Source organism: Antrostomus carolinensis, unplaced genomic scaffold (genome assembly GCF_000700745.2).
Source record: "Antrostomus carolinensis isolate BGI_N321 unplaced genomic scaffold, ASM70074v2 scaffold31601, whole genome shotgun sequence".
Classification (NCBI taxonomy): domain Eukaryota; kingdom Metazoa; phylum Chordata; class Aves; order Caprimulgiformes; family Caprimulgidae; genus Antrostomus; species Antrostomus carolinensis.
The window spans coordinates 1-19,031 of NW_010295437.1; the positions used below are offsets into that span (position 1 = coordinate 1).

At 34.5% G+C, this 19,031-nt stretch overlaps 1 protein-coding gene across 1 annotated transcript in view; it reads left to right on the forward strand.

The window, feature by feature from the left end:
* Positions 1-1,036: 1,036 nt before the first annotated feature.
* Positions 1,037-19,031, forward strand: part of TTC13 (tetratricopeptide repeat domain 13) — a gene marked incomplete at its 5' end in the record, with an annotated part of 30,504 nt that continues 12,509 nt past the window's right edge. Inside the window, 13 exons of the mRNA XM_010177988.2 lie at positions 1,037-1,104; positions 2,217-2,282; positions 3,768-3,860; positions 4,925-5,041; positions 5,898-6,008; positions 8,423-8,505; positions 9,914-10,055; positions 11,344-11,518; positions 11,953-12,109; positions 13,224-13,354; positions 13,692-13,824; positions 14,328-14,420; positions 18,489-18,572. Coding sequence (XP_010176290.2) covers positions 1,037-1,104; positions 2,217-2,282; positions 3,768-3,860; positions 4,925-5,041; positions 5,898-6,008; positions 8,423-8,505; positions 9,914-10,055; positions 11,344-11,518; positions 11,953-12,109; positions 13,224-13,354; positions 13,692-13,824; positions 14,328-14,420; positions 18,489-18,572 — 1,453 coding nt within the window. The remainder of the gene's footprint in view (positions 1,105-2,216; positions 2,283-3,767; positions 3,861-4,924; positions 5,042-5,897; positions 6,009-8,422; positions 8,506-9,913; positions 10,056-11,343; positions 11,519-11,952; positions 12,110-13,223; positions 13,355-13,691; positions 13,825-14,327; positions 14,421-18,488; positions 18,573-19,031) is intronic.

Consider the following 19,031-nt stretch of genomic DNA (forward strand, 5'->3'; position numbering starts at 1 on the left):
CCCAAACCATTCTATGATTCTATAACATAAAATATTCTGCTTTTACTAAAACAAAGATTCAATTAATGATTTTTAAATGAGAGTAATTATTCTATGAGAGTAATTATTCTATTATTTATCTTTTTCCATCCAAACATAAGCATACTCTTAAAATCAGGTGATTCAGTATCTTTATTTGGTGAGTATTTTTCTCATCTGTAGGAATAAACTTTTTATGGCACTTTGGGGAGAGGGGGGGAAGAAAAAACATCTGCCGAAAACTGATCTGTGCAAAATTGAAGTTCCTTTAATTGGCCTCTTAATATGTAGGCTGAGATATTTGAATGTGGATTTTTTGGGCAACAGTTAGCATGTTGCCAGTAATGTCAGAAAAACTGTCAGAGATCACTTACTGCTAGTGGCAAGTTCTGCTTTGCTTTCATGTTGTTAAGTGATTTTGTATGCTGGGTTTATCCTTCTTCAGTGGCCATCATTTGGTGAGTTTAATATATAAGTAAAACATAACTAATACTTAAGCATTTTTTTTTTCTGACCAAGGTAAAGAATTCATAATCTTCTTCTATAAAGTAGAAGGTAGCCACTTTTAAAACAAAATCAACCCCAACAGTTTAAAAACTTCAGCTAAAGCTGATTTTGAAATATATTATTTTTATGGCTAATAACCTGGAACTACCGGAAGCATGGACCTGCTTTTTTTATCTAAACTGGTTATAGGACACAAATGCAAACTGAAAGTAGTACTGCAAATACTAGCATGTGGGTTTTTTTTTTAACTCATATGGCTTGTACTTAAATTGAGTGAAAGTATGGCAATTTAATGGGATTATTCCAGGGAGTTTTATCAAGGATCCAGAATACTTTTTGTTGGGCTTTTTGGTTGGTTGGTTGATGTAGGTGTTTAGTGATCTTTGTCTTTGATTTGTTTTTAATGTGAGGAATGATTTTGTTTTGTTTTGTTTTGTTTTTTTCCCCTAATGAGAAGTCCTGCTTCAAAACCACTGGACTTATATAATGCTTCCTGCCTTCTCTTTATTAGGAAAGAAACTTAATGTAAGTGAAGATGAGCAAGATACAGTGACTGTAGAAAGATATTGTGAGGAACGTGTATGTAACGGAGTACCTTTGCAATGCACACATCTCAGTTGAAATGAATATCATGCTAATTGTATGCCTGAAAGGCTGTAGAGTGGTTGTGATTGTTCACTCTGTCTTCCATAAGGCAATTTTAAGTACATATGAAATGAGTATTAAAACATTTAACGGAACAAAACGGCCTTGCTTAGTTTCACTATTAAAAGTAGGGAAGTTACTTGCAGTTGTCATTGGCAAGTGTACACTTGGAATCATCTCAAGCCTGGCAAGCTGCCAGCATTGATGTACCACCTGCCTGTTGTTTTGTCAATGAAAGAATTGGTTTCTTGGCAGTTGTCCCAGGCCTAAATGAGACCAGGCCTCTGCTGCAAACTTTTGTAGCACAGCTGTGTTGCTTGCAGGTGTGAAGGTGGCCAGGGAAACTGACTGCGTAGGCATTGTTGTGCCAAGAAAACCAGTTTTGCTGTTGTAGTTCTTCAAATTTGCATAGGAAACCATGGCTGGAGTAAATAGCACTGAACAAGAAGTAGGTTCATTATGTAAGATGCATCCCCTTAATTGCCTGAGGCAGACTCAAATCTAACCCAAGGAAGATTTTTTTGAATTTTGCTAACTATTTTGGCAAAATACCTCTCTTCTTAGTTGCTTCCCAAATACAAATTTTGTCAGGATGTCACAGTTTCCCGCTTCCTAATTTTAAATCTTAAATTTAAATTACAAACAAAACAAGCTTTGAATGACTGTATTGTATTTGTTTAACTTCAGTGACATTAGACAAAAGAAGTCATGTAATTACCAGTAAGATTACAAGTAATGAAGTTGGGACAATAGACAGTACTAATGTGTACATAGCTTCTGATAGGTGGTCACTGACTACACAACTGCATTGTTTACCTTATTTTACAGACAAATACTCCAGAACAATTCCAGTAAATTGAATTGGAAGTTGTGAGCATGTGAAAGGAATGGACTGTAATACAGTCAATGTCTTTGCCTGACAACTGTGATTGTTCATTGCTTACTACTTAAGATCAGCAAGAATTAAATATGTACTGAGGAAAGATACCTTTAAAAAACAAAACAAAACCACAGCTGATAATTGTATTCATTTTTAATCTTAACAGGAAGAACCAGAGCTGGTTAGTGCAATTTATGGACGAGGGATAGCATATGGAAAAAAAGGACTACATGTGAGTAGATAATTATTTACATGAATATCTGACTAAATTACTTGAATCCATACTATAAGAAAGCCTGTAACAAGAGGAGCTAGACTGATGAGAACTTGATAGGTACATCCCAAAGTCTTTGTGCTGTCCTACTATAACTATGTGTCCATCCCTTGGTAGATGCTCCATAACATAGAAGGATCTCATGGATCATACTACTCAAGTGGGTACATTTGCTTTGTGGAATTGTGGAAGTAAAGCAGTGTGAAGCAAGGGTGCCAGAGGAGAATATAGGCACAATTGTGAGTGGTGGATAGTAAGGCTGGAAGCCACAGCCACTTGAAAGAGGCACCTAATCAGCTAACAGGCAGTATCTTGCCTCTGAGAGACAGATCATAATTAGGAAGTCCCTCTGAATTTGTCTCCACATCTAGTCTGTATTTGGAAATGAAAAAGTCTTTTCTTGCAACTTGGTAACATCATTAGCTCTTGCAATCCAATAGACTTCATGCTGCTTCTTGATTGCCTGTGCCTCTTGATATGTGCCACCTTGAATGTGATAAAAAAAAATTCAAATTTAAATTAGTTACAGTTAGAGCTGACTGCTCAAACAACAAACAAAAATAAGCTTAAAAGTAGACGATGGTCCTTGTAGTTTGAGTTTGTGGCCTGTTGAGTCATGATTGAATGGTTGCTGGAATTCTAGAAGAAAGAATAGTTGTATAACAGATTGAACATTTTCTTTGTGCAGAATATTTAATTCTTTAGTGGTGCTGACAGGGGCTTGAAGTCCCTCATATTTGCGTGCTTTTAACACCAGCGTGAGTTTTTCTCAGTTCAGCTAGATGTTTAGACAGCTTCACTTCTTAAAAGTTTCTGTGAGCAACACTTCTAAGACACAAAGATGATGTTAAGCACATGCAAAATTTCTTTGCCTCGAGAAAGGTCAATGAAATCTAATATAGAACTTGCTATATAACCAGTTTGGATTTTTTTTTTCCAATTAAGTAACTGCTTCCGTCCTACAATTTATTGAGGACAATATAAAACTTTAGATAGGAAAGATGCTGATGGCATCAACACAGCATCAACACGTTCCCCAGTACTACTTGGATTAAGTTACAGATGAAAACAGTGGTGGGTGAGAGTATGCGTGCGTGTTGGAGTTCATGTGAGAGCTTGAGCCAGCTTTGCTGCCAAGACAGGTACCTATGGAGCTGTAAACCTAATGCTTATTCACAGAGTTATTAATAAATTATTAGAGGTACTGCACAAAGATGATGTGTGAAAGTAAAGTTTATATTTATTGTTTATAGCAAATGGTTGGGTTTTTTCCAGCTATTTGTAGAATACTGCATCTCAATGTTACTGCCGAAGGTGTGAAAGGCTTTTAATGTAAACTGGTACGCTTTCAGAAACTCAGCCAATTAGTTGTCCTTCAGTCTTCAGAGTATATTACTCTAATTATGCACACTTGTTTACCTTGCTTATTTTTCTCCTTTTCAGGATATGAAAAATGCTGAACTCGCTCTGTTTGAGCTCAGTAGGGTGATTAGTCTAGAACCAGATCATCCTGAAGTATTTGAACAGCGAGCAGAAGTGAGCATTTTTTGACTCTTTTCAGATTTTTGGAGAAGTTACATTTATACAGTGTTTTCAAGTATTTCTTCACTGATTTAATGAGTAAAGTCTTATCTCTGTTTTTCTGTGAACATTCCTCCTTTCTTTTAAAATGTACATATTTGCTGTCAAATGGTGTAATTTATGGAATGTTTATTTTTAAAATGAAACATACACCATATGGAGTTACTATAGCCAATAGAATAGCACTTATTATGTCTAAGTGTTTAGGTTTGACATCCTATATAGCAAGATTATGTGTGGGGTTTTATGATATAAAGAATCAAAATATCCCTGTTTGCACTTACTGTCACCTTAGTAAATTTATTGTTAGGACTAGTTGTTAAAATGACAAACTTGTAAAGAATGAGTTTTTAATCAAATGTTTCAGTTTTATATTTGTGCATATAAGCTAAATATCATTCAGATACACAGATATTTTTCATTTAGAAAATCATGTTTTGTCTTGCCAATTAAATTACAGAAAATTGATTTCAAGAAGCAGCTTTGTAGACAAACCAAAAGTATAAATATTTATTAAAGTCAACATACTGTATAATGGTAACTGGCATAGTATGAAATTGTAATTCACATTTTTCATGCTTTTAATGATTTGCTAATACATTTGTTAATAATCTTGATCTAAATATGTGAAAGGCATTCCAATAATTGGATAATGGACCATTTTCCATTGGGAGGATTATTTTGTCAAAATAAAATGTTTATGAGAGTACTTTAATTACACTTTCAGTTGAATGTGTTGAAGTAACTTGAGATAGAGTATTCTGCTTTGGCTGACTTGTTATTTGGAATACTAGGTTTCTGCAAATGTTATTGGTGATGTTCATGTACACTGATTTTTTTTTTTTTTTTTTTTTTTTGAGAAAAACGCTTTCAGATTTTCCCTTTGATAGGGATTTAAAAGCAGAAACTACTGAAATTTATAGTAGTGCTTGAACATGAAAAAGAATGATCTTCATATTTCTAGAACAAATCTATTCAACCTGTTTGGTCTAAACTATGTTTTTGTTTTGTACTGTTAGATATTGTCCCCACTAGGACGAATCAGTGAAGCTTTATCTGATCTCACCAAAGCTATTCAGCTACAACCATCAGCACGGCTCTACAGGCACAGGGGTACCCTTTACTTCATATCTGAGGTTAGTGGATTTGGGGGATTCTGTTTGGTTTTGGTTGTGTGGATGTTGTTTGTTATTTTGTTGCTGTTGTTTGTGCTAGTTGTTACTTTTGTTCAAGAGCTTCTTTCCTATTTAAATTAAAAAATAAAATAACAATAAAAGCTCTGATTTTCCTGTAGTTGACTTTTTTGACAGTTCAGAGGTATTCTTCAAGTCTTTAATCTGCATATCTGTTTAATGCAGAGAATCAGAGGGTAAGTACCTTGCATGCACATCTCGGATTGTTTTGTGTATTTAAGGAGTAGGATATGGATAAAGAATTTTACTTGATTTATAATCTACAACTACATTGAAGTAGCATTGTTAAATGCTAGTCTAAAAAAGAAAACAGTTACAGCCAAGGCGGTAACTGCCCTATATGCTTAAAAAAACCCTCAAAACAACACACCATACAAAGAGAGTACAAACAAACAAAAAGCCCAACAAAAATGCTAACTTCCTATTTTGCTATGTAATCTGTGTTTGTTGTTCTTGGACTTTAATGTAAAACTAGTAACTTTATCTTCAAAGATTGTATAAATACTAAATAGCTGATTTCACACTTTATTCTTCTGATTTCACTGTATTTGTTTCCAGCTATTTTCCCACTTGCTTTACTACATTTTACCTAGCACTTGCTGTAGAAGTTGGAGGTATATTGTGCATTCCTTATTCTTTGATATTCTGACTGGCACTTGACAATTGTGGCTGCTTAGCCCTGAAACTGACTTCATATATTAAACAAAATTCTGTAGTTCACTTTTATGACAATAAAAGTATGTATTCCTCTCTATTTATATGGTATTTCCTCTGTCATTTAAAATCTACTTTGTCACAGGATTATGCAACAGCCCATGAAGATTTTCAGCACTCGTTGGAACTGAACAAAAATCAGCCTATAGCTATGCTTTATAAAGGCTTAACCTTTTTTCACAGAGGACTTTTGAAGGTAAAGCTATGTTAAATAATAGTTCATGTAGAACAGTAGAAATATCATAGGTGTTGACATACATATTTTCTCTCACATAAGGAAGAATTTTTAAGGCAAAAAAGTGCAAGCAAAATGGAAAGGTGCCATTGCTGACTGTAATACTTCATGGTATGACGTGTAAATACTGTTGGTCTTGCTGGATCTTGGTAAATCAGTGATAACCGACATGGTCATGGAGTGCTTTGAAAGATGTTTGTATTTAGCACCTCTGCTAATATCTGTATGGTTATATTCAAAATTTCTTTCCATGAAATGGAGATTCCCTAGGTTTTATGAAGGGGAAAGGGATGAAGTGGAAAATAATTTTAAATTCCTCCTTGAGTGACCTAAAAGGTAATCAAGGAAACAGCTGATAGAGAGCCCTGCATCTGTGCCTGTGTATTTCAGTTGTATATTGATTCTGAAATGCTCCTATCTAAATTGAGAGGACATAGTTGCTACCTCAGATTCTAAAATCAGCGGGAAGTAAGTTCTTCTCATGCCTTTTTTTAATGTTTCACCGTTTTCTGACTCAAAGCTTCTCTGGGTTTTACGTGTAGTAATATTGCACCTATTTCTTGCTTATAAAGTATTTAGTGATACTGCTGCAGTTTTTCTGAGGGGAGAGTAATTAGACAAGTTGTCTGACTCAGTTTGAAAAATGAAGGATGCAGCTGTGTGATTCTTAAATTCTGACATAGTGGAAGCTTTTTTTCAACCTCTGCTAACAGCTTGGGATTCATTAAAGAATGTATGAATGAAATGTTGTTGTATGAAGAAATCCTGACAGAACCTGGAGACAGCCCAGGACTCGCTGAGTTTCAGCCCAGTATCTTTCATAGGCAATCACTGCATGTTTTGGTTGGCAATTTTTGTTTTGTTTTGTTTTTTCTTTTTTTAGAGAACAGGCTACTTCTCCATTTTCTTAGTACCCAAGCTGGTACACACTCTGTTTATGCTGTGAGAACTTCAGGCTGTCATTGAACTTACTGTCTGTATCTTATTGCAGTCAAATGAGTTACTTGCAAGTAATAGTACGATTTAATTTCTGATTTTTGGTGTAGGCAGCTGAGAACCCAGAAAATGATGGTAGAAATATAATTGACAAGGACAAATAATGTCTCAATTTTCAAGATAGGAGCAGTATTTTCTTATTTCTGATATGCAGATCAGCACATTTCTGCACCACCACCTCCTTCCACCCAATTTATTTTCTCAAAGGAAGTGTCTTCCCTCTTTAATATTCAAGTCCTGAGAGATTGTGACCGAGTGGCTTTTTGTCCCCAGGTATACCTAAGCTTCCAGTCAGGTTCAGACTGCCTCTTAAAGAAAGGCTATACATGTCACCTGTAAGGTTTTACTAGGCTTGCTGAAAACTGAGATTCGGGGTTAGGGTAGCAGAGTGTTCATTTTTTTAATTCCCAAGAGTAATGATCCAAAACCAGCAATCTTCTTGGATTTAAAGTTTATCTAGAGCACATGAGCCTATCAGTAATGATAGGGGATTATCTTATATTTTTGTTCAATAGATATCTTTGTGCATGTTGTAGTGCTCAGAATATATTTGGTAGTTTTTCTGAATAAGGATCTCTAAATTGACTGAAGATACTAATGATTCTTTCCTTACAGCATTTATTTTCTTGCTCTATAAACTTCAAGATACTTTTCAGACATTTCTTCATAATACAAAATAGTTGATTATTCCATCCTTAGTTCTAAGTCTCAGTACTGCATTTGCCAGTTTATATAGCCAGTCTGGTTTAAAAACCTGAGTTCTTAATCAAATCCTTGGAAGAGGAAGATTTGTTTGAGTATATACATATAATTACCTTTAGCTATTTTCTTTTTATTACATTGTATTCCTCACAGCAGCCGTACATGCTGTTGTGTGAAGATGATCACTTTTCTGTAATCTCTCAAGAGAGTGTTTGTGAACTGTGCAAATAACACAGAACGCAACAAAACAATGAAAGGCAGAGGTACAGATTTGAAGGAGTCAATTGGACTGCAAAAATTTAAAGGGATATTATGAATGAAGAAGGAGGACTGTAAGGAGAGACTGCTTTGCCTTAGGGACCAAACTGAGATTTGAAAGCAAACTCTGAAGGGATTTAATCTCTGAATTCTATTAAAATGCTAAAAAAATCACTCATTGCCATAGCACATTAGACAAAGGAATTTCAGCTAAATCTGTCACTACCATAAAGAATATTGCAATATTTCATTTGCTATATGATTATTACTCTATAGTTTTTGTAATAAATCCATGCCTTTTTTGTTCCTGCTAAAGATTTTGATGAATAACTGTAAATCCGCAGTTAGTAACTCCTGGGATTGCTAAAATTAAACAAATGCAGTAAGTGACAAATTTTTCTGTTGGCATCTTTCTGTAGGAAGCCATTGAATCGTTCAAAGAGGCTCTGAAGCAGAAAGCAGATTTCATAGATGCATATAAAAGTCTGGGGCAAGCCTACAGGTAACTACATTCAGTTAATAGTTTTAAAGTAATTTTTCTATCTGATTGTGTTCTTTAGAATGCACTCTTTGTTTTACACGTTTGTTACAAAACTATGCAGAATCACATGTGTATTTGGTAGCTCCTACAGCCATTATGACTGTGTCAGGATATGTTGAATATAAATTATTTCTAAGTTTGCTTTGGATTTTTAATTCAGTTTCCAGTAGCTTTTTGAGTCTCCCAGACTCAAAGGTTAGGTAAATGGTGTTTTTCAGTAAGGTCTTTTTCAGTTTTAGGTATGCTGAATGCTTTTAAATTATGGAAATGTTTAGTACAATCTGTTGATTAATATGCTCATTAGTTGCTATCTGAGATTATTGTGCTACCTAAATTTATGAAAAACTCATTGCATAGTACGTATTGTTTTATAGAACTGCTAGATCCTGTATCAGTTAATCTCTCACCAAATGGATTTACAGTTCTGAGAATTTAGCTAATTTCCTGTTTAGGATATTTTTAGTATAGACATGCAGTTTCTTTCCTAATAATTAAAAAAAATTTAAAAAATAAATAATATTTTTTATTAAATGATAATTTTAAAAAAGCAATCTCTGTTTAGTAAGGTAAGTAGTCACTTTTTCTGTTTTTAATTTACATTAAAGATAAAATAATTTATAGTTTAATAAAAAGCATTACTTGGTGGTCTGCAGATAATTACTAAGGAGAAAAGTACGTGTAGCTTGTATATAACAAGACAAGAACATAACATAGTCAGCAACTGAGTATCTCTGCCCGTTATAGTTCTTTTCCTAACCTGCTGTGCCTTGTCAACTTTTTATTTCCTGTTTTACATTTTGAGTATGTGTACTATTTCCATTTTAATTTTTTTCATTATAGTTTCTCTGTGGCTGTTTTTACTAAAAGGTGTCCTGCACATGGAGTAATGCCAGTCTATATGTTTTTAGTTAGTTTCAGCTTTCAAACACCTTATGTTTTTTTCTTATTCAGCATTGAAGTAGTTAGTGTATTTTTTTTAAATGTGTTTTTACTTAGACATTAAAAAGACCTGTCATGATAGTGTTTTCCAATAATGCTTTCTGCAAGTTTTGTTTCTTTTAGTTTCTGAAGAAATACCATAGGTATGTGTTTTTATGTCCACTGAGGATTGTGAAGATTTGTGGTCTTGTGGGGTTGTATTTTGGAGTACATGTTTTTGGGAGTGAAAAAACTCTGTGTAGCTGTTCTGTTATTACCACTGAAGAACAGCTGCAGGATTACTGCTTTTGTTAAAGAAATTTTCCATTAGTACTGTATTCCTCTTTAATGATATCCCCTTTGGATGCGTTAAAACAACTTTTTAACACATAATTTCTTTGTCGCTGTCGCCTTCCATATTCTTTACTTTCCACTTTATGGAATCACCTAGAGAACTTGGCAACTTTGATGCTGCTACAGAGAGCTTCCAGAAGGCTTTGCTGCTAAATCAAAATCATGTTCAGACATTGCAGCTCAAAGGAATGATGCTTTATCATCATGGTAGCTTAGATGAGGCACTAAAGAATTTTAAGGTAAGCAAGCCCTAAGTAAATACAAAATTAATACGTTTTAACAAGGACTAGCATTCAGCAAGTGCAATATAGTGGGCAAACGTCTAAAGTTTTCATTCTGAATGTGTATGTGCACTTCAGCTAAAATTATTTTGTTATGCAGTCTGTCTTTAAAAGATGTATAAAACCTTAGATGCTTCCTCTAACTGTTTTATTAATTTCTAAAACCAGGCTCTGGCTGAAATATTTCATTTGGGTTTTTTGTTTTGTTTTGTTTTTTAAATTAGTAATTGTGTTATTGCTAATATTTTAGTTTGGGTTGAAACCTAAGGTTTTTTCGTATCTGATGGCAGAAGTAGTGTGGTCTTCTTATAATTTTATCTTAAAATAAGCCTAGAAAGTTCCAATATTTATCTAATTTTTCTGGGGTATTTTCTTTGTTTTGAAAAACTCAGAATATGTTGTGATTCATTGAGCATGTGCCTGTTTCCATAGGGAAACAAAATCTTTCCTCTCTCTTTTGGCATTAAATAATGTCCTCATTTTGTAGACAGAACAATGAAGGCATATGTTAGTCATATGTCAGTATCCTTAAAACAAGGAGTGAGATAAAATATGGAAACAATTACACATGAGTGTGTGCTTATTCCAAGGAGAACACTATGTGCATTATTACGTATTCACCTTCTGTAACACAATTTGTAGATACTCGTGTAATTGAAAAGATATTTCAACTTTAAAGACAGAGATGCTCTTCTAAAGACATGTAATTGCTAGAGGAATCAGAGCATTAATTTTTGAATGATAAATATGAATTTGCTATGTGTTTAACATATAGTAAATAGTTGACTAACATAATGAAGTGTGCCAGTGCATGAACTAGCAAACATATGCTTGGAAGAAATGGCATGATAGGTATGTTGAACTAGTCATAAATGACTTGTTACTAGTATTGTCAGGAGTATGTTTTGTCTAATTTCATTCAACTAACGTTGAAACTTCTGTAGTGTTAATAATATTAGGACAAACATGATCTATTTTTGTAACAATTAAAGTGTGATCAAAAGCATATTTGCACTGGCAGTTCCTTTTTTTCTGCCCTGCCCCTTTAATGAAGCTGAAAATATTTTTTTCTTACATTTGCTACCAATTTACATGCTTAGCATCATTTGAAAGAAATTGAGATAGAAGTGGATCTTAATAATCAATAAATCTTTTCATCTGTTCTTCTGACCAAATGAGTTAGTTTATTTGAAGATATTAATTCTCTCTCTTGATTTATGTGTACTTTGTACCTTTAATCTCCTAGAGATGCCTACAACTAGAACCATACAATGAAGTATGCCAGTACATGAAAGGCCTTAGCCATGTTGCAATGGGACAGTTTTATGAAGGCATAAAAGCTCAGACTAAAGTTATGTTAAATGATCCACTACCAGGTCAGAAGGCCAGCCCAGAATATCTGAAAGTGAAATACCTCCGAGGTAGGTTGGAATTGTTTTTCTTTCTTTCTTTTAAAAAAAAATAAAAAATTCTTAAAGCCTTTGAGAACCCTAAACATGCAAACATGCTTGTATTTGTGGCCATTTTAAATAAAAAATTGTACATTCTCATGAGCACTGTTGAGTATGTCTGTTTAGAAAAACGTGTGCTGATTCCTGTTTGTTCCTACAGTTAAAAACTGGGACCACAAATGAAATTCACATTTCAGTATAATGGTAAAGTGTGATACTTAGTTGAAATAGACTTATTTCTATCTTGGAAATTAGCTAGTAGCAAAATTAAATTATCTAAGAGTAGTGACTTATTAAAGTCATGTTGGATAATTGACAAACATATAATCTGGTTTTTGTTTTTATGTAATTATGCAAGTAGGCTGATTATGCAAACGGTATTTTATTTTATTTCTTTCCTCCAGAGTATTCTAGATACTTGCACGCGCATTTGGATACTCCTCTTACAGAGTATAATATTGATATAGATCTTCCTGGAAATTTCAAGGACCACTGGGCCAAAAATCTTCCTTTTCTTATAGAAAATTATGAAGAACAGCCAGGGTTACAGCCACATATAAAGTGAGTAATTATTTTTTTTAAAGCCTACTCAAAATGTTTTTTTCAGGTTGACTTTTTAAAGTCCTATTCCTAGGTATTATAAAAGCATAAATGTTTAATACTATATGAAAGTGGAATTCCACTGAGTGTCTAAATCCTTTTCAGAATCATAGGGGTTGGAATTGGTTTAGCTCATGAAAGTGGAAGAATGAAACTTAGGATGATTTTCTTCACGTAATCAATAATATTCACATAATGTTGTTTCATATTCTATGGCCTTACTGATTAACTATTCTATTTCTTTTTTTTCTTGCAATTATAAGTTTGAGATGCTCAGTCTAGCATTGTGTAGCACCATTATTACAGTTTCTTTTTGTGTATTGAGTTTTTATTTTGTTATGGGTGTAATTTCCTAGATACTTAATAGATTTTTTTTTTTTTTAATGGCAACGGGATTTAACTGGGAAAAAATATTCTTGGTATTAATTTAGATAACTAATACTTTAGGAGGAGGTTGATTTCAATCAACAAAGCAGGGGATTTGTTAGAATAAGCTTCAGAAATATGTAGCTAAAGGGAAGATAACAGTTTCTCCTGCTGTAAACTAGTTTCTAGATATATTTTCATGTATTCATTTTATCTATGTAAAAAATGGCTGAGTTAAAAATTTATGGCTTTTGTGTAAAAGCACATTTGTGTTTTTAGCACGAGAAGCTTTTACAGACTTACAGGAGAAGTTACAGAATAAAGCTTCTTGTTTCTATATGTATTCTTTTCTTACTTGGTTTTAAAGTTCCTCGGGGTGAGTGTAACATTGAAGGATAATATGCATTATCTGTTAACTTTAATAAAGATCATTTATTGAGAGCAAGTCGGAAGGAAATACTGGTTGTGACAGTAATAAGATCCGCCACTGAATTCAGTGAGACCACGACTTCATTTGAGATACTGAGCATAACTCCCATGTACTGTGTATGTTCAGTGGGGCAGGAGGAGGAAGGAGTGTTCTTTATACTGCTTCTAAGTATTTCTCTCACAAAAGGTATTGATTAGCAGACAAACAAATCTGTGTTTTACAACTTTCAGGACTTTTGTTGCCAAGTTATGTCTGATGCATGTTTTTCTCCTCTGTAAGAGATGTGTTATTTCAGAATTTTGAAAGCTATAAGCCTGATGTGCAAGAACTCGTATGTGTAGCTGATCATCTGGGTTCCATGATGCAGTATGAGACACCAGGATTTCTTCCAAATAAAAGAATACATAGAGGTATATGGAAAATACTCTGTAAATTTGAGTGGAAAAATAAATCAGTGTGGTGATAATTTAATGCTATACCTTTGCTATCTGCAAATTAGTTTTATGCTCTGTATCTCTCAAATCAGATTAAAAGTTTAAAATGAAAATAGTCATTATGTCAGCAGTTTCTTGACTTAATTGGGGACTGGAAATTGTGATTTCCCAGATTTTATTGATGTTGGCAATTCTTTTCCTGTAAATACATCACTTTCCTACTTCACTGTTGCTACCTGTACAAAGAGTGTTTGGCTCTAACTGGTTTTCTGTGTCTGTTGTTTGTCCCTCTCTCCCCCTGCCCCACCCCCAGCAATGGGGTTGGCCACTCTAGAAGTAATGCAAGCTGTGCAGCGGACGTGGGCAAACTCAAAAGTTCGGATGAATGGGAAAACCAGACTGATGCAGTGGAGAGATATGTTTGATATTGCTGTGAAGTGGCGAAGGTAATGGTCAGAGAAGAGAGAGAGAACAAGCCTTATGTTGGTTGAAATAATGTTGCATGCTTCAGTTAACCAAAGGGCTGAAGTCACAGAGGAGAAGAGGAATACTCCTACCACTCTGTAACTAGAAAGTGTTCTGATGAAAGAGAAGGGTGGTTTACAGACAAGGAGCACACTTCTGAAAATACTCAATTTTTCTTCTTTTTTAATAGAGGAAATGAGTTGGGAATAACATTTTCTGGTTGAGGCAAAGCTGTGAAAGACCATAGGCTCCATTGCAGCTCAGGCTAACAAAAACTAAGTTTCAAACTCCAGCAACATAAAATGTGTATGAGGTTTTTTTTTTCCTTATGAAAATTGTACATGTGTTTCAATAAGAAGTTCTTTTTTGTGATCTCTGCATTCTAGCTTTTGCCTAAAATTAGTCTGTGTGTGAACAAAGTTTAATTAAAAAATATTACATGGACTGAAATGTGTGCCAATATTAATGTCCTTCGTCTTTGTAGGATAGCTGACCCTGACCAGCCCGTGCTTTGGTTGGACCAAATGCCTGCCCGAAGTCTTAGCAGAGGTTTCAATAATCACATTAACTTAATCAGGTATGAGTTTTACCAAACAGCCTACCCCACACACTAAGGGATGAGCATATTGCAGTATTGAATGGATATGTGCTTATTGTTTTGCTTTAATAGTTATTTTATATTTTCTAATGAAACGTTTGGGTTTTGTGCACCTCAAATGCTGCTTCTCGAAGGTGGTGGCAGCAGTTATGAAACAATGCTGTTCTATTGGCTTTAATACCAATTTACAATGGAGAGGAAAAAAATAGTTTTTTTAGTTGTTTTCAGAGCAGGTCAAAGTAAAGCAAAAATGACAAAATAAGTAACCTGTGATAGGTAACAGTTGCACTTTCGAACAAAGGTAAAATTTAAAAGATTCAACCACTGTTGTACGTTCCATCTTCTCCCATGCTGCAAGACTCAGTATTGTAGTCATGACAGTGCTACCTCCCATGCGGTGGGTGGTAGAAGTGTGAGAGACTCAATGTGGTAACATCACTGTCAATCACAGGAGCAGAATGTGTTTGTGTAAGTAAATACATAGACAGGTTTCATCTTACCTTATTCATCTCATCTTACGCCCCCTCTGGGAAGTATTGAATCTCTGATCTGTCATTCTGCTTTTTTTTTTGTTTGTTTTTTTTGTTTGTTTCTTTTTTGAGAAGCTGTGAGGAGAAAGGAGGATAAGGGAAGCAAAGCCTTCTCAATAATTATTTCAGGCAGAGAAAAACAGTAAAATTCTAATGTTCACATGCAGAGACTAATGGAAACTTGTCCATGCTCTTCCTTCTACTCCATGGAATGGACCCTAGCAGCCTCCGCTTTACTCTAGGGAGTGGTTGCAATGTAGCATTAAACTCCAACGCAGAGCAGTAGTTGCCTTGCAGGATGTGCTGCTTCTTGAGCAGTCTTATGCTCTGGTTTCTGTCTTCCCTCAAGCAAAGTGTTACGTTTGGGCTCCAAGCTCTGCCCATATTTGCTGTTGCTGCATTTCTCTCTTCTCACGTGTATGATGCGGCAGAAACCACAACCATCTGTACTTTGAGACAGGGATTGTCTCAAAGACAAGCCTTCTGTACTTCTTCTGTTTCTTCCTGTTTTTATTTTAAATGGGAGAGTAAAAGCTTAATTTCTAGGTGGTCTGTGCTGGCAGAAGGGCATTAATGTAAGAACACTAGATTGCCATGCTGAAAATAACATTGAACATTTAACCTGGGGAAATGTGTCCCTGTACCGGATCTCCGTGTCAGGAACTCTTTTTTTCCACTGGCCAAAGTGCTCCATGTACTTGTTTTCCTCATCAGAGAATGCTAGCAAAACTCATGATTAACTGTTCCAGCTGTTTTGATGATTTCATAGAAATCTGAAATAAGCTTAATGAACATTCAAAATGGTATGCCCACAGTGAATTTAATTCTAGCCTCATAGTTTTGGCACAGCCTTTACTTTTGAGGACCTCATCAGCATTTTGTGTGTGTTTTTTGATAGCTAGGTATTGGTGCTCTGCAAATTATTGATTTGTTACTTTTTTGAAAGGAACAATAGATTTGAAGCAGCCTAAATACCACTGCCTTAGGAGTTGATCATAACTTAATACTGGATGGTGGTTGCATCCTTTTTTGATTCTGGAAATATGTACTTGTTTGATCATTTTGCATTCCAAGTAATAGCTACTTTCATTGGTCAGCTTTTCACAGTGATTTGTTTCTGCTTTTGGATTCCCTCATGATGATTTCACATGAGGTGAGGGGTAAAAGAAATCAATATATTTAGTAGTATTTTTTTAAAATTGTTTTATTTTACATTTGAAGAATATTGTAGTTCATTATGGTTCCTAAATGACAATTTACTCTTAATGGATTATACAGATCTGTATCTTCTGCTCCTTCCATTACTCAACTGTGAAAAGGCTGCTGATTGAAGATATTAATAGGCTACAGAGCTGACACCTTTTTGTTGATAATTAAGATCACTTTATCGTCTTTTGACTGTTTTTCAGGAAGACATACATAGCTATATATTTGACTTATGATTTGAAAGTTATTCTCACAACTATATGACTAAGGATGAATTCTTTTTATAGCATGGCTGCCTGAAAACCAGGTGTAACTAGATTATTTAGGCTGACAAATGGCAGCCTTTGTGGTTATTAAATATACAAAGATATAAGCTGTTCAGTCAAACAAGCAGTGTAACAATAGCATTTAGGTGTTCTTTTAGTATTCGTAACAGATCTAATCATGCTGAGCTCAAACTGTCTATAGGTTTTGTTTGGTCTGAATTGTACAACAGTAATTTATGTGTGCAAAAAATATTTGGGTTAGATATCTGTTAACCTAACCTTTTTCTTTACTCAAAATTCTTTGCATTTAAAGTCCAGCATTCAGTGATTCCTATCAAATGAGTCTTGTCATGGAGGCACTAGCATTCAGTGACTGCTGAATTAAAGATCCTTTCCAGAGTGGCAAAATGTTTGGAGAGTGTCAGAAAACAAAAACCTTTTTTGTTTGTTTTGAGTCAATGTAGCAACCTTTTGTTAAAGGTGTATAAGAAACATCTTGCATTTCACAATGCTTGATAGGCTTCCAGATCTTAACATTCTCAAGATGCAAGTATATCGATGGTCTCTACTTCTTCATGAGTCAATAGACAAGTGTGACTTTGGCTTATCTCCTTTCTGGCTTAAATGATCAAAGCTACCAAGTTTTATTTAAGGTAGAGAAAATGTTTTTGAAAGCTGAAGTTATTTTCATAGGCAAAATAAGGATTTGGGATCAACTAAGCATTAATGATATACTTGCTATTCTTATAAAAAATGAAGATGCTCTGGAACAGTGCTGCTTTTGAATTCTTGGTGGTAGTGTTTAATAAACATGGAGGAAGAGTGGAAATAAACACAAATCACTTCTGACCAGCCACCAAAAGTCCTTTCTTGGTACTACTGCTTCTAGATGGCCTTGCAGAATGATAGGTCTGGTTTGGATGTATTTTCCAAGATGTCACTAAAGGAAAATAAGTTCCTTATACTGACACGCTTCTGCCTGTTGTACAGATATATTTTTTTTAATACAGATGGAAAACGATGGAACGTACAACAAGGGCAAATTGTGTATATAGATTTGTCTTCATCCTTCTGCTTTCCCTGCCTCCCTTTCCTATGTACAGATGTGTATATGTGTTCTAATTCTGTTCAGTTTTTAAAGGCTGATTCTGACATTGTTGAGATTAGGCCTACTAAAGCGTGATACTGTTGAGTGAGGCATTAGACAGGGACTTAAGCTGACAAAAATCACTTAGAGTGGGAAAAAAAGCTAGGTGTACACACCTTCCTGTGATTGACAGTGGTTTTGCTTCCTTGGAGAGCGATAACATTTGCTTTATAAAATCTTGTTTTGTAGACTGGGAGAAGAGGAAGGACTCCTACAAATACACTAATGGTATGTAATTTTTCCTCTCAGAGTGGTTATCGTCCTGGCAGTTTTCTACCAAGTTTTTAATGTGCAATTTTTTTCCTTAGTAGTCCAAGGGCAAAAACCAACACATTTTTAATGTTTTTGTTTAACAGTTACTACTTGTAACTGATAGGAGTCACAGCAAAGTTACTTCAGTATAGAGGGATGTAAGTGAATAAAGAATGTAGAATGTGGACTGTGAGAGCAGAGCAGCATCTGTATTGGCAAATATGTAAACTGGAGAGTGTTTGTTCTCAAAATAAATTAATGTGCAGATTGAGAATTCTCTCCTAGTTCTGCAATATCTATGATCGTTAAATAACTGTCTAAGCATATCCTTGTACAAATAATTATTGTATAGATAAGATTTACTGGGCCTGGGCACACTGAAAATGGGAAATATGCATGAAATGTGGTTTATCAGAGAGCAGCAACACTAATGATACATGAGCTTTTGCAAGTTCACTATGGAATCTATAATCAAAGTAGGGATGGGCAATTCACCACTTCAGACAAACCTCTAGTTCGTTCCTTTAATTTTCAAAGCATCTGTGGATAAAATTCTGTCAAATATTAATGAATAATTTTTGTGTTTTAGCCTTGTAATGTTGGGTTGAAAAACAAGACTTTAAAAAGCCTTTTCTTTTCTTTGTAGGGGACAGGTCATTAACATGCGGTACCTGGAATATTTTGAGAAAATTCTTCATTTTATCAAAGATAGGATCCTTGTTTATCATGGGTAAATTACTGATATTTTTTTTTCCCCTGCTTCACTCCCCTCATACTGATTTGAAATTTACATAATGTTCATTTCAGAAAGTCTGAGGGATATTTTCTTAATTTTAGGGAGTTCTAGTTTTTTTAGTATCTATAATTATCTTATTTCCTATTGGAAATGCAAAATCCTGTTCATTGCCACATAGAGAAACTTTAATAGGAAAAAACCGTTGTAAATTACAGTGTACCTAGAAACTAATGAGAGTGTTGAATTTGTATCCACAGTTTTGGCATGAGTGTATCTCAATTCTTTCTAAAAATATGATTTATTAAAAATGTTAGGTTTCCTTCTGGTAGAATTAGAGTACAGTTTCTCTGAATATTGAGATTAATTTCTTAAATAGTAAGAGTGAGGAAAAAAGAGAAAAGAAGATATGGAAAATAATTTTAATTGAAACTGATGTTTGACAAGTAGTTTTAA